Source organism: Pituophis catenifer, unplaced genomic scaffold, assembly GCF_029215685.1.
Source record: "Pituophis catenifer annectens isolate HBS135680 unplaced genomic scaffold, rPitCat1.0.hap2 SCAF_2, whole genome shotgun sequence".
NCBI classification, from domain to species: Eukaryota; Metazoa; Chordata; class Lepidosauria; order Squamata; family Colubridae; genus Pituophis; species Pituophis catenifer.
Genome location: NW_027256882.1, coordinates 86340357 through 86356391, shown reverse-complemented (window position 1 = coordinate 86356391; position 16035 = coordinate 86340357). Strand labels below are relative to the sequence as shown.

The 16035-nt window shown below is 39.2% G+C and overlaps 1 protein-coding gene across 1 annotated transcript in view; it reads left to right on the top strand.

The window, feature by feature from the left end:
* Positions 1-16035, top strand: part of BSN (bassoon presynaptic cytomatrix protein) — a 206594-nt gene that overhangs the window by 159717 nt on the left and 30842 nt on the right. The window contains exon 4 of the mRNA XM_070934374.1: positions 13687-14100. Within this exon, the coding sequence (XP_070790475.1) occupies positions 13687-14100 (414 nt within the window). The remainder of the gene's footprint in view (positions 1-13686; positions 14101-16035) is intronic.

Here is a 16035-nt window from a genome sequence, read left to right as displayed (position 1 = left end):
AAGTAAGTTTTGTTCTCGCCAAATGTAGTTTGGTGTTAAGAGACTGACATAATCAGAGTATACCTGATTCAAAACTTACCTCATGATTTTACAAAACCTTTTTTTCTTTTTGAGCCTAAACTTCCTCCTCAGGTTGCAATATAAAAATAAGAGGCTTAGTTGTAACGAATAGAAATCATACTGCAAAACCTAATTAGCACCATATCTAGTAATTTACTTAATTTTCTTTAGCATGATAATAGTGTTAATTAAATTGTAAGTTTTGTTGGTGTAATAAGGACTGGTCATATTTCTTTCTTTAAAAATTACAAATACTGTATTGTCTAAAATCTGGGTTGTGGATCTCTGCATGTACCTTTTGTTAAGAATGACCCATGAACAGACATATCTAAATACACTATTCATGTAACATCTGCGCTAATGATTATTACTTATAGATGAGTCTGTCCTATTGATTTGCTCTGACTGCTTCTGCTTCGGATGTTCTTTTATCACCATCTGAAAAAGTTACCAGAAAAGTTTTCCAGAGATACATTGCCATATGTGCGACCTATCCTTTTCAGGAAGATTAGTTTAGGAATACTTTGATATTCTTGAATGAGAACCTGAAAAGTAGTAAGTTATCATACTTTTCTTTTTTTATTGAAGCTTTTAAAAAAGAAGATTAAAAACTAATATAAACTAATATGTAAGGAAGAAAAAGAAAGAAAACAAAAGGAAAAAAACGTGCAAGAAAAGTTAAAGAAAAATAGAAAAGAAAGAAAAAAGATGTAAAGAAATGGTTTCCAATATTCATCACAACAGTTATAAGTACAATTATATTTAACTCCTCTCTCTAAAGTTACATTATAATTCTATAATCTATCCCAGGGTGTCAAACTGGCATAATTATGGCGGCGTCACATGACATATCGGGACTTTTTCCCCCTTTGTTAAACTGGGCATGGGCGTGGCCCATGGGCCGCAAGTTTGACAGCCCTGATCTATCCTATCTCATCATGAAAGCCATAAATCACAAGTTCATTTTTTTTTCTTTTCACCCAAAGAGATTTCCAGTCACCAATAAATGTAGATAGCCTCTTTTCTCTAATCAAAGTTGGTTTATCGGTCTCAACCATAGCTATTAGTTTCACCAAACATTCCTCCATAATGGATAGTGTCAAATAGTTATTATTTCTTTCTGTGAAAGAAATACCTGTACCTAACAGTTCCATGTACAATGTACCTCTTCTTATTTTGTGTTCCTCATCATATTTGTCATAACATCAGAGATGTTCTTGGTATGCTGGTTTCTAGGTAATATTAACTAGTAGGAAAACCCATGGGGTTTCTGTAAATCGGTAATGCCTGGAATCTCAGGAAACTGCTAAGTTGCATGGTCCATGGTATATTAGCTTACAATGGCTTTTTGGCTTTCATTGAGAATCAGTGCATTTTCTTTTATGCTTCACTTAGAAAATTAGGAAAGACAGGATGTGTTTATATGTTGCTTACGTTTTTGGATTCATGTACAATAAAATTAGTCATGCGAATGAATCAAGTCTGAGAACCAACAATTTACCACATACAGTGCCTAATAGGAAGTATGTGAATGTGTTACAGTGGTTTCAACAGGTGTTGAGGAAGGATAGAAGTTCATACATTGTGTAACTACAGAAATGGTACAGAGCTAATTTCATGAAATGTGGCTTTTCATTCCACTGCCTGTCCATCTCAGCATTTTTATTTTTCCAGTCACCATGGTAACTCTCTTTATTTCAATGGGCTATTTTTATTCTGAATTCCCATAGTACCATCCGTCTCCCTGAGGATTAGCACTTGCTTCTTCTCTCCAGGAGAAGGCTATAATCATGATAACAAACCTCACCACACAGCAGGGACTAATGGATCTCCTGCAAAAAAGAGTCATCAACAGCATTAATTGTTCCGTTACCTGAAGCACAATTGAATGAATGTGCCTTGAAATCACCAGGGAGTAGAGTACTAAATAAATGCATAAATAAGTTTAGTGGATTCCAACTGGGAATTGTCATATGGTCAGCATTTTTGGACTCTGGGGGAAAGGAGGCTATGGACTTAACTGACTCCACCAGCATTTCAGCAGCTGTGAGATCTATGCTTTAAACAGAGCCCGGTGAAGTTACCAAAAAGCCAGAGTAACACACAAATTAAAGGAGAACACGTGTGAAAATAATATAGGATTTTCAAAGGGAAAGGTGAACTAGCCAGAAATAGTGTAATCTTCCTTAATAATGCTATTATTATGTTTGAATTTTGGCCCATATAGGGCTTCCATTTCTTCCTCAAGTAGACCTTCCATCAATCTATGTCATTTAGACTAAAGAAATCAGAGAAATGTTCATGCATAAAAATAGTGCCAGTATCTGAAGAGAGGCCTCTTTCAGGACATTCGTGTCTGGAATGTTTCCCAGATATCCAGGGATCATCTTTGAAGGCCTGCTCTGGATGCCTCCTATGCTAAAGTGTGATGAAGAAGTCTTACCACCCAAATCACCTTTGCTTTCTCTTTCACCTGCTATCATTATTGTCAAAACGTTTTAATTTCTTAGTCATAAGAAGTAGGCTATAGAGGAAGAAAATAAACAAGGCTGAAGGGATGAAGTTCCATATGCACTTCTGTTCAGGGGTGAAATCTACTTACCTTCCCTACTGGTTCGGAAGTGCGTGCTCCGTCCTTTGGATTTGAGACCTTTTAATATAAGCTGCTGTACCAGTGGTGAAATCCAATTTTTTTTACTACTGGTTCTGTGGGCATGGCTTGGTGAACATGGTGGGCGTGGCAGGGAAAGGATACTGCAAAATCTCCATTCCCACCACACTCCAGGGGAAGGATAGTGCAAAATCTCCATTCTCACCCCACTCTGGGGCCAGCCAGAAGTGGTATTTGCCGTTTCTCTGAACTACTCAAAATTTCCGCTACCGGTTCTCCAGAACCTGTCAGAACCTGCTGGATTTCACCCCTGTGCTGTACTGATAGATCTCTTCAACAATATATCCCTCCTCCCATACTTTGCTGCATTGGGACATTTGAGCTGGATATTAGCACTGACCTGAAACAAGGGAAGCAGCCAGTTACTTTAATTATAATCCCTTAAGAGAGTGAATACAGCAGGATTTTCAGAATAATTGTCCTGTCATTTTAACTCAACATTACCTTCCTGCACAACAGAACTGAGGCAGAAAAAGGGTTGCTTTATGTTCTCAATAGTTCTGCTCAGAATCTCAGGGATGTCAAAGCATGCATTCAACCATATCCTTTATAGGTGTAAAGTTATTTAAAATGTTAAGCGCACAATTTTAGTCAGAAAAATAATTTCTACAGTATAGTAGAATGGCAGGCAGAATACTAAGAAATGAAAAGACAGAATTTACTGTATTGCATACTCAAAAAGAAACAAGCTTGAATGGCCTCCAATCCATTATAAATACTGAAAGGCCCAGCAACTTCTCTGTAGAAGCAAAAAAGCTGCATAGATCAATACTGAAGGGAAAGGCAGACACAAAGAGAGTATCTGTATTGGATCAGTATATTCATGCTTATCCTGATAAGAAACCTCCCTGTCTGAATTGTGAATATAACTTTGCTTCTGTACTTGCATTCATTGTTCCAGACATACACTGTACAAATCTAAAACCAATGAAGGGGATTATTGATCCAAGTAAACAGGTAAAATATAACATTTCTTTCACTGCTTTGCCCTCTTCTCGGTTTCATTACTTTTCAAGCCATGATACTATGCTAATGGAAAATATTACAAGTAGAAATACATTCCACCTAAGCAACTATCCTGTCCGAACTATCCTGTATGAAGCAGACTGGGGCTAAGTCCAAGCAATGTTTCCTTCCTGCAGAACTGGAATGGTTTCAGTGAATATCATCCCTTTTGCAGTTGTGATATTTTTTTTTTAATTAGATTTATATGCCACCCTTCTCCGGAGACTCAGGGCGGCTTACAATGCATTAAGCAATAGCCTTCATACTTTTGTATATTTTATACAAAGTCAGCTTATTGCCCCCACAACTGGGTCCTCAATTTACCTATCTTAGAAAGGATGGAAGGCTGAGTCAACCTTGAGCCTGGCGAGATTCGAACATGCAATAATTGCAGACAGCTGAATATTAATAACAGGCTTTTAGTCTGTCGAGCTATCCAGGCTCCTGGAGACCTACTCTACTGTACAGCTTCAGTCATAATTGTGATAGAATTTTCCAACATTCAAGAACTACAATAAGAACTAAGGTGTACAGGTTGTGATTAAAAAGAGATGCTTTGGCATGCTAAAGAGCATGAACATAACTTCTCTCAGTAGCTTATTAAAGCAGCTGTCATGTTTCCCAGGATTGTGTGACTTTGTGCTGTGATCTCTGTACAACAGCTACAGTAGAGATCATTTTGGGCATTAGAAGTGGTTCTTTAATTAAATCTAAATATATTTCCTGGGTGTTCCAAAGCACATTCTAAATCACTTCTAAATCTAAATCCAATTCTAAATTCTAAATCAAATCCAAAATATTGCACAGTCCTAATATAAGCATAAGAACAATTCTGCTGCCTCAAGCCAGGCAACCTCTCATGAAATAGACTTTTTTACAGTGACCAATTAGGAACCTTTCAAAAATGCACACAGGACAAGACAGGGCTGGGGTTTTATAAATGTTAGACTCCAGTCCCCACTGGTTCAGCCAGGAATATCTCATAATCACAGCTTCTCTACTCTTATTTAGCAGGTTTAAATATGAAGATCGTATCAGTGTAGACTGCTCCTAATAGATAATTCTCTTAAAATAAATGGTAAAGAACATGTTATTAATTTATATTCATATCCCACTGATCTTTGAAAAGGTCAGAGCAGTTTATATTATATTTTCATGCAGATATCTATTACTCAAGTATTTCTACACCAAGTGAGTCAGGGCTACAATTCTCAGAATTCCCAGCTATTTTGGAAATGAAATCCCAACCCATTTGAAGCCTACCAGATTGGAAAAAATGCATTTTTGTTTTGTTCTGTTTAATTGAGAGTTTTGTTCAACCTAGTAGACAGCAAGACAAGATAGAGAAATAGACATAAATTAGATTATTAGATTGTGGAATAGCACAAGGCTGACTGTGTTAGGGTTGATAAGTAGAGTTAAACATTTTTAGGATTTGAATAGGAGGCCACTAATGGATACGAACACCATAGGCTTGACTGGGAAGTCAAAAACATCCAAAAAGTCAGAGGAAAATCTCTAACTATATAGCAATAGCACTTAGACTTATATACCGCTTCACAGTGCTTTATAGCCCCCTCTAAGCGGTTTTCAGAGTCAGCATATTGCCCCCAACAATCTGGGTCCTCATTTTACCAACTTTGGAAGGATGGAAGGTTGAGTCAACCTTGAAATCCAGGCTGTGGGCAGAGTTAGCCTGCAATACTACATTCTAACCACTGCACCACCACAGCTCTATACTATAAAAAGTTTCATTACTGTAACCTTTAACTGGGTGAAACAGTGCATCAATATCTTAAATGGGCTAACGTACAGCTACTGCTGTTCAGTGTCCCACTGCATTGCTGCAGTCACATGGTCTTCATTTACAACTGATACCTTCCAACAAGTCAGTGGGGAAGTCTGGGAAGCTTGCAAGGAAAAAGTCAATGGGGATCATGTGACCACGGTTGATGGCATGTATGCACTGGCAGGTTTGGACTTTCAACTTCCTTCCTGGGAAACCTGTAGAAGAAGGTCAATGGGGAACTTTTCTGGGAAGGTCACAAGTTGCTCAGATAAATCTCTCACTCTTGCCCAATCTCCACCAGTCCCTCTGTGCTCACAAATATATCTGAAAGGATGACCCAACAGGTCACTGGTTGTCTAGTCAATGCTAAAAAGACATGGAGACAAATAGACAGACTGACATATCCATGAAATCACCAACAGCAAAGCTCAGCTCAGAAGAGACTTTACCTTTCAGAGGGCTAAACGCCATTAGCAACTGGATAAATTTAAGGCACATGGAAACAGTACAAAATTATAGTCTGAGAAGCTGATCAAATGCCAAATGTCGGGAGGTGTGCAACAAAGCAGCAAGGTTCATTGTTCCAGCATTAATTTATTCCCAAAGTCTTTAATAACTATTTACAGAGTCTATGCTCATCACTAGCAGCTGCTCCTCACCAAGGACTATCTAGCCAGAAGGAATACTGAGGAGCAAGGCTTTGTTACAACTGAGCATTTTATGACTGCCAAACATAGGTTTGGGATGCTGGACCATCTTCATAGTGCGGAGTCTTTATCCCAGGTGAGACATGACTGCTGGGAATTATGCAGGGCCTGGTCCTAACATATCCTCCCTTCAGGTCCTGAGTTCAGGGATTCTTGAAACTCCATCTGTTCCTCACACTCTTCCAGGGAAGAGATGGCAGCTGGCTTAGTTCATGTGAATATAGATTAATAGTGCTACGGCATTGGTTTTCTCAGATGCTTCACTGCCTGCTCTTCTATTGCCTGATGGTTCTATGCTTGCTACTAAACTGATAGAAAAGAGGGGTGAGAGAAGGTGAACAGAGCTTTATTTTTAAATTTTCTGGGATGTGTAGAAAAAAGAAAGTGGCGTTAAGTGCACTTGAAACGGACCCAAATTTATAGAAGTCTCATAGATTAAAAAATGAATCCCACTACCACCAATCTGACCCCATGTCAACATGTTTCACTTAGTGTTTCATTTATCATCTGCCTGCCAGCATGAAATGACTTCAGTGATTCATAAGCACATAGCTGCTTATTCAAAAATGTATAATAAAAATTAATTGAAATATGCCAGCAAGAATAGGCTTTCTTTTCATATTCAGAAATTCTGAAAAGTACTTAAGGAGCACTCTTGGATACAGGAAATCGAAGCAAAGTAGTTGTTATCCATGAGAAAGCAAAGATGTAGCATGATCAATTTTGACCATACATGCATAATTTTTTTACATACATCCCAGTGTATTATATATACAAACAATTGATTAAAATTTTACTTTCAGAATGTTTTTAACCCTACCAGTTCTAGCCCATCTTAGGCATGAAAGTCTGAGGGATGAAAAAATGAAACTGAACCCAGAAGACATAGGTGTTCACTGTAGAGAAGCATAATTGCTTTTATTAAAAAATAATTCTTCTTGATAATTTTAATTACAATAGTAAAAGCAAATATAAACTAAACTCAGTGAGGAAAAGAGAGATAGAAATAAGAATAAAAAGTGCAAGGAACAAAAAAGAAATAAAGTGGAAAGTAATACAAAAAATAAATATTTAAGGAAGTGACTTCCAATCTTTATAACAAGTATAAGCTAACTTAATAAATCTTCACTCCCTATGAGGTTACAAACAAATATCTCTTCTTCCTATAACTTGTCCTTTATCCATATGCAAATCCATAAATCATCATTTTTTTAACTCTGATATCAGGAAAAGGTCTATAAAGGAATTTAGAACATGTCTTATTTTAGCCTCGGTCAAACAAACCAACTTTATATTTCTTCCTTTTACTTCTAACAGTTTGGTGTTTAATTCATGCAACTGTCACTGATCTTTGTTCATTTTTTCCCCATCCCAAATACTTCTTCAAAGCTTTAGCAAAGCTCTTTTGTAAATGAATGAATGAATTAAAAATTCCTTATCCATGTTTTTCTCTTGGTTTATCATTTATATTTCCACTTTAGTTGTCCTCGCTGTCTTAAAATCCACACTTTTTAAATTCTCCAATATTTCTGGTTATAATATTTCTACACCAGGCAAAATTTGTTTTAGGTCAGTCATGCCTTCATTAACATCTTTTGGACATAATTCACCCATACTAACTGGCATCATTGCCAACATTGTAATTCTGGCTCCATTCTTTAAAATCTCCTGGAGTATTTGAAACATCATAACATTTTGTATTATTTTGCAAATTTCAAAAACAAAAGACAAGCAATCACATTTTTCCCTTTTTGTTTTCTGCCTCGAAACATTAATCCAATTTTTAAAATCTTAAAGTCTCAGATCTTATTATGACTTAGAATAAATAAAACAATTTAGATCCTATAAAAGGCTGCTTATTGATATAATTTATTTTTAATTATTGCCAAAATGTTATAGCAAAGATTCTAATGTTTCACTTTTCTCTGGTCCCTTAATTCATTTATAACTTTCTTGGATAAAAATCTTATTTAGCATTTTGGTATTTATTTCCAATTCTTTAAATTCTTAGCCTTACAATTAATATTTCTTTTGTTGAAGAATTAAGGTAAACTCTCCATGTAGCTTCTCAGACTCATCATTCTGAAGATCTCTAATTAAGATAGTTAAATGGCAGTTTCTGAAAATGATTAGAAAGTGAGGTTAACAAATTCTGTATCCTTAAAATGTTGTGTCTCGGTTGTGAGCATGATGGCTGAACCCTTCTTCTAACTCTCAGAGCTGCAGGAAACCACTATCCTGTAGACTTCTCACGAGGAGCATCTATCTGGAACACATGTGGGTACTCTCTCATCCTTTTCTTATCTGGAGAGATTCCATAAAACCAGTCTTCTTGCCACAGTTGATGTCTCTACCTTTTTGGAGATGTGCTAGCTCACCAGACTTCCCCTGGAAGTCCTAAACAGCTATTATTCCAAAAGTCTGCTCCGATAGGAGGAATGCACTCTCCCAGAAGAAGCAAATACATAAATGGAGTGTTTCTGGATCTGATTGTTTTCGGTTTCTCAGATTAAAGTAACAAACGGAAGTAGTTTTCAGCTGCTGTTATCAGTTTTTGATGTTCATCATCTGTGTCCCTATCTAAAAAAATCTTAAAATTGTGGTTCATTAGTGTAAACTCCACGCTTAATTACTATATTGCACTTTATATGGGGCTAATCCAGAAAACTCAACAGTACAAAAGTTGACAGCACAGTTGTTTATGGGAAGAATACAGAGGAATAATATTACATGTGTTAAAGGCACTGAAATGGCTGCAATTAATCTCTGGGCAAAATACAGAGTGGTCAATACCTTTAAAGGCCTATGTTCAGGCTATTTGGATCTGAGCCATGCTTACTGAGATCATTTGATGACGGTATTTGAGAAGATTGTATTTGGGCCTACAGAGTTGAGGGCTTAACATCTGTATTAATGGTTAAATCCCTTAAAACACATCTTTTTGAACTGGCTTTTATTGAATAGTTGTTAATTTGTTTTATTTGTTACTTGAACTGTTTTAACGTGTCGATTTGTTCATTTTTTTTATTGTAAATCACAAAGCAGCTTCTATAGTTGGAGCTTCTGTATTAAATTAAATTAAATTAAACAACATTTTCTGCAGTAGCTGTTTTTTTTTGCTAAAACTATTTGAATTACTTTTGAAAAGAATAATTAAATGGTTGTCCTTTATAGGCACGTTATTTGGAAATTGAAAACCCATCACATGCCATTACTAGTGAACTGAGACTGAAACAAAGACACTTTTATAAGATCCAAATAGGTAAGATTTAAGAATCAAGCTCGAAAGAAGGGCTGTAGTTCAGTGGTAAGAATGCAGGATTTGTATCAGTACCAACATTCTCTTCTTTAAAAAACTGAATAATCAGCATTTAACACCACATTGAAGGACTTGCTGTAGAGTACACTCTGTCTTATTGCTAGATAAGCCTGTATTTGTAAGGCTTGGTTAACAGTAAGCTCTTATGAACAGAATCAATGGAATGTTATGTTTAGATAAATACATTTTTACCATAACCTTGGCTTATGAAGAGAAGAGTACCAATAAAGGAGAATATTTGTAGGTCAGGGTTGAAATGAGGGGTCCTTGGTGCTCTCTGAGCTTGTTGTTTTCCTGCAGATGTTTCATTACCCTAACTAGGTAGCATCATCAGTAGTAAGGAGTGCTGTTTGCTGTCAGTTTATATTCTACTGTCTTGCCTATCTGTGTAGGTGGGGATGGTCTTAGAGATTCTTTGGTTGGGCTATTTACTGATGGCTCTTTGGCAGTTTCTTGATTGGAATATTGTTTACTTGATTGTTAGTCTGAAGTTAATCTTGAAGTTAATCTATGCTAAGATGGATGCTGATTACTGTTGAAGAGGTGCTGGAGTTTTTTTGTTCTCTTTTGGGTGGATTGATTATCTCTTTTGCATAGTCTATAGATGTTGTTAATGTCATTTGTGTCTATTGATGGCGGATTTGTCAGAGTGCCAAGCTTCTAGAAATTCCTGGCATTATTTTATTTGGCCTGTTCTAGAATTGTCACATTTTTCCAATTGAAATTATGGTTAAATCTATCTATGTGTTTGTTTGTTTATTTATTTATTTATTTCATGTATTTATATGCACCCTTCTTCAGAAGGACTCAGGGCGGTGAACATAAGTTAAAAACATGTACAACAAAATCCCATTTTAAACCAAATTAACTAATAAATAATAAAATCCAGAATCAGAGTCAGCCTATTTGCTTGAACAGCCAAGTCTTCAGGTCCCGACGGAAGGAGTGGAGATCAGGAGCCGTCTGGAGCTCAGTAGGCAATTCATTCCAGAGGGTGGGAGCACCCACAGAGAACACCCTACCCCTGGGCGCCGCCAGACAACATTGGCTCACTGTCAGAATCCTGAGGAGAGCAGCCCTATGTGAGCGAACAGGACGGTGAGAGGCAGGCAGGAGAACGTCCTGCAAATATCCTGGACCTAAGTCATGTAGGGCCTTATAGGTGAGAACCAGCACCTTGAAGCAGACCCGGAGAACCACTGGTAACCAGTGCAGCTCACGCAGGAGAGGTGTTATATGGGAGTATAGGAAGTTAGCACCCACCCCTTTCCTGGAAGAGTGAAATATTTTAGGAAATATGAAAAAGACAGAATATTATATTTCCCTGGGAGAAGCATGTTTTACAGACAAAGCAGCTCCCACCTTCCTGCCCCCCACCCTTTGTTAATGGGACAGAGGCAGAAACCCAATCCTTTGTCAAAGGACATTTGCAACACAATAGCAACAGAAACTAACACAATGGGACCCATCTAGACAGAGGCTCACCACATGGCACCTGGGAAGATTGCATCAGCCAGCAAGACCCCCACCCCTGGGAGTCTGACAACCAATCAGGATACTCTTTCGGGCCCCCAAGAAATGCAGAGCCAGAGAGAGCATAAAAAAACGAGGATTTACTGTATCTGCCCCTTTTCTGTTCAGGAACTCAAGCCATGTGATCCTGTCCACCATTAAACCATATTTCCAAGCAGTCTCCATGTTTCCAGTGTCTGTTTCCCCACTTGGAGCAGAACCTAGAAGGATGTTTCTTCCAACAGGAGTAACGAGGGGCTCCCATAACAACCTGTGCAGCTGCATTCTGGATCAGCTGGAGTCTCTGGGTGCATCTCAGGGGCAGGCCCATGTAGAGGGAATTGTAGTAATCCAAGCGGGAAGTAACCAGGGCATGAGTGACAGTGTGAAGGTCATCTCGGTCCAGGAAAGGGCACAACTGGGGCACCAGGCGAACCTGTGCGAAGGCCTCCCTGGTCACAGCCATCAGGTGGTCTTCTAGGGACAGCCGAGCATCCAGGAGGACACCTAAGTTGCGAGACCTATCAACGGGGGCAAGTTTTTCCCCACCCATCAAAAGTGATGGGGTCTCTGAAACCCGAGATGCCGGCATCCACAGCCACTCAGTCTTGGAGGGGTTGAGTCTGAGTCTTTCTACCCATCCAGGCCCGCACCGCCTCCAGGCAACGGGACATCACGGAAAGGGCATCTCTGAGGTGGTCTGGGGTGGAGATGTATAACTGGGTATCATCAGCATATTGATGATATCTCACCCAGTGGCTTCATATAGATGTTAAAGAGCAGGGGGGAGAGAACCAACCCCTGAGGCACCCCACAATTTAGGGGCCTCGTGGTGGACCTCTGCCCCCCCGCCCATACAAACTGCAAGCGACCTGAGAGGTAGGAGGAGAACCACTGTAAAACAGTGCCTCCCACCCCAACCCCACAAGTCGCTGCAGTAGGATACCATGGTCGATGGTATCAAAAGCTGCTGAGAGGTCAAGTAGGACCAGGAAGGAGGAACAACCACCATCCCGAGCCCGCCAGAGATCATTCACCAGAGCGACCAATGCCGTTTCCGTGCTGTGCCCGCGTCAGAAGCCCGATTGGTACGGGTCTAGGTATTCCATTTCCTCCAGGAACTGTGGGAGCTGTTGCGCCACCACAGTCTCAACAACCTTCGCAATGAAGCGAAGGTTGGAGACGGGACGATAGTTATTAAGTGAGTCTGGATCCAGGGAAGGCTTTTTGAGGAGAGGTCGAACCACTGCCTCCTTAAGAGAGGCGGGGAAGACCCCCTCCTTCAACGAAGCGTTGACAATTGCCTGGATCCAGTCTCTAGTCACCTCCCTGGCAGCCGAAACCAACCAGGAAGGACAAGGATCCAATAAGCAAGTGGAGGAACCAAGCTTACCCATAATCCTGTCCACTTCCTTGACAGAAACAGGGTCAAACTCAACCCAGATATTACTCTCAAGACCTACCCTAGTCTCCCCATTGGATTCTGCCCAGTCAGAGTCCAATCCGATCCGGATCTGAGCAATTTTGTCATGCAGAAACGGTACAAAATCCTCAGCTCTGCCCTGTAAAGGGTCTTCCCTCGCTCCCTGATTGAGGAGGTAGCGGGTCACACGAAACAGGGCTGCTGGGCAGTTTTCGGCAGATGCAATGAGGGCGGTGAAGTAATCTCACTTCGCCATTTCCATCACCACTAGATAAGACCTAATATGGGTTCTTAACTGTGTTCGATCAGATTCAGACCAGGAGGACCTCCAACTCTCCTCTAGGCGTCTTTTCCGACGTTTCATGTCCCGTAGCTCCATGGAAAACCAAGGAGCGAGCCGAGATCTGCGTCGGGTCAGAGGCCGCAAAGGTGCAATTCGGTCCAAGGCGTTGGCAGCCGCCCGTTCCCAGGATGCCACCAGAGCATTTCTGGTGTTGTGAAATTAAAGAATTTTTGTCATGTCTTCTGACTGCCAGTTGGTGTTCATGGATGCGTTCTGCCAGTCTTCTGCCTGTTTGTTCTTACATTGTATGTTGAAGATGACTCCTGTTTTTTCTTCTGGGGCTGCTGGGTCTTTTGGTTTGCTTAGGATGTTTTGAGGGGCTTTAGCAGCTGGCTTGTGTGCTACCCTGATTCCATGTGGTTGTAGTAGTCTGTTGGTGGTTTCTGAGATATTCTTGATATGTGGCAGTGTAATTCTTTTTATGGTTTGTGTTGGTTGTGCTGTATTGAGTTGAGTAGTCAGGGACTTTTTGATAAAGTTGTGTGGTATCCATTTTTTTGGAATGCATTGTATAGATGTTCCATTTCCTTTTCCTGCTGTTCTGGGTTGCTGCAGTGTGTTTGGGCTCATTTAAATAAAGTCCTTACACAGTTTTTCTTGTGGGAGGTTGGATTGTTGCTGGTTAGTATGGGTGGTTTTTTTTGTAAACTTGCCATTGTGGTCTCTACTGATCAGGATGTCAAGGAAGAGTAGCGAGTTGTTTTTTTGTTTTTTTCTTCTCTAGTAAGAGAAGAGTTTATACTGGTTTCCATAGAAGAGACAACTTTGATCCTTGAATGAAATATTATTCATTGTTGATTGAATAACTGTTTCAATCAAAGCAATCGGATATTATAAGTTTTTCCTTCTTTTTCCAGAAAAACGAATGGCTGTGTTTGAACTGCCAAACTCAGAGGCTACTAGAAGGAAGCCTAGGAGATCCTGCTCCAATGCCACTGCCCACTTCAAAACAACAGCCAACTGGATCCCCCCGGCACCAAGCTGGAGGTCAACAACAGAAAGGAGCCCAGCAGCATGAACCATCAGTTGCTAAAGACAGGCATCCTGCACATTTCAGGACTTCAGAACAAAGCAAATTATCAATTGCCACAGTCAAAAAAAAAATGCCTGCTGCTCCATCTGAAGAAAAGCCACTGCCCAAATTAGCTGAAGAGCCTCCAAAACCTTCTGAAAGTCCATTGTCAAAAGGGAAAATTACAGCTTCAAAACCAGAAAGAGATATCAAAGACGGCACAGTTGTATCTGAATCTCAGAAAACAAGAGAGCAAGAGGTAAGCACTTTTTCACTCAGCAATGTACAAACAGTAGATGGCGGTGTGAGGTGTGTTGGAAGATGTTTACCCTAAAACAGTGTTTCTTAATAATCTCAGCAACTTTAAGAAGTGTGACTGGCCTGAAGAATTCTGGGAATTGAAATTCACACATCTTTAAGATGCTAAGATTGAGAAACCCTGAACTTGAACTAGTAAAGAATTTTAAGGCAAGTTATGCATCAGATAGACTGTATTCTATGATGTGGAACATAGAATTCATCATGGGTTACAGCCTACATGAGTTCTTTTTAAATATACACATATAAAGGAGATAAGTTTTTTGTTTTTCCTTGCTGGGTTTTTAATCACCCTTAGCTTTCAGAACATTTTCAGCAACTCAAGATATTCTTGTTATCTCCCTGAGAAATATCCCTTCCAACACATTCTGTTTGCAAATGTGCTAATCTTGGAAATATATACTGTATAATTTGTTTTCAAGTCTTTTCTGATCTGATGAATAAAGAAAGCGTGACAATATAGTTTACAATTATAATATGGTAGGACATATTTACTATACATCATTTTGTGATAAAGCATTTAGAATCTAAATGCAAGATTTGCTGGATCTGCTGCACAGCTTTATCATTTTGTATAAACATTGGCTAGTCGGTTGTTTCTGGAAAATATACAATTTCTCTCTTTCTCTCTAGCGCCACACTTGTATATTGTATGTCCAAGGAGAATGCTTGCTAATGGTTAGTGATTCACACCAGCTTTCCTCAACTCTGATGCACATTTCCAAATGCACATCTGTAAAGTACCTCCTTTACTGGAGATCTGGTCGTTCTACGACATCTTTATTTCTATCCCAATTGTAATTCTAGTATACATATAGGGATAGACAAAGCCACTACATTTTCAGAAAGCTTTGTTTGTGCTTGGTTGCTCGTTGAAGTAATTTCTCCGGGAAATATTCATGTGGTATCGAGATAGAATACAATTTACACCCGTGAAATCAGTATCAGATTCTTTCTGCTATTGGGTTATCATAGGAATTATCAAAAATTATCCAAGTTTAGTTGGAGACAGTGGAGAATCAAAAGAGTCAAAGTGTTAGGTATTAGTACACAGCAGGAGGCTAATTATGAGACTTCCAGAAAGAAAAACAAATTGGAGTACCTAAGAGAAAAACCATTAGTTGTTGCTAGTGAAAGAATGAAGGTGAATAGGAACAAGCCCTGTTAAATTAAGATATCACAATAGACCTCTTCCAATCTCCATTTGGAGTGATTAATAAAGACCAGGATATTCCATGGATGTTACATAGCATAGCAGACAATACCCTTCGGGTAGAAGTTGACTGTAGACCTGACAGTCTACTTAACATGACAGATTTCTGCACTTAACATGACAGGTTTTCTTTGAAATGGACATTAACTCATTTCCCTTGCCGGTAAATGTAGAGCCCTCATTTCTCCCGAGTTGCAAGCTGAGAATAGATATTAGTACAAACAGTAACTTTTTTGTAATGGGTTCTGTGGAATTTCCAATTATACAGCTGCCAATATTTTGATTGGAATATTGATTAAATGAGAAAATTTTAATCAAGGTAATCTGATCAGCACCCTTATCTTTACTTCTTGGGTTTTCTCCACAAAATGCCAATTGAGCACCAAGTATGGTTTTTCTGCCTTCGGGGATTCTGATGATTGGCCTTTTGCCTCACCGTTACTTTATTCCCAGGACTGACATCTGAATTTTGTGAGGAAAATATGTGGTTGGGATTCTTACCTTTTGAAACCTGAAGAAAAATTTGCTTCTTGGCTTTAAATTCCAGTTACGTGTTTCTGAAGTTGTATGTGAAGATGTAAAATGTTTTAATTCTGCACATGAGATCAACACCGCATCGACATTATTGGAATCCTGGGAATAAATTTAGCACTTAGCTGAATT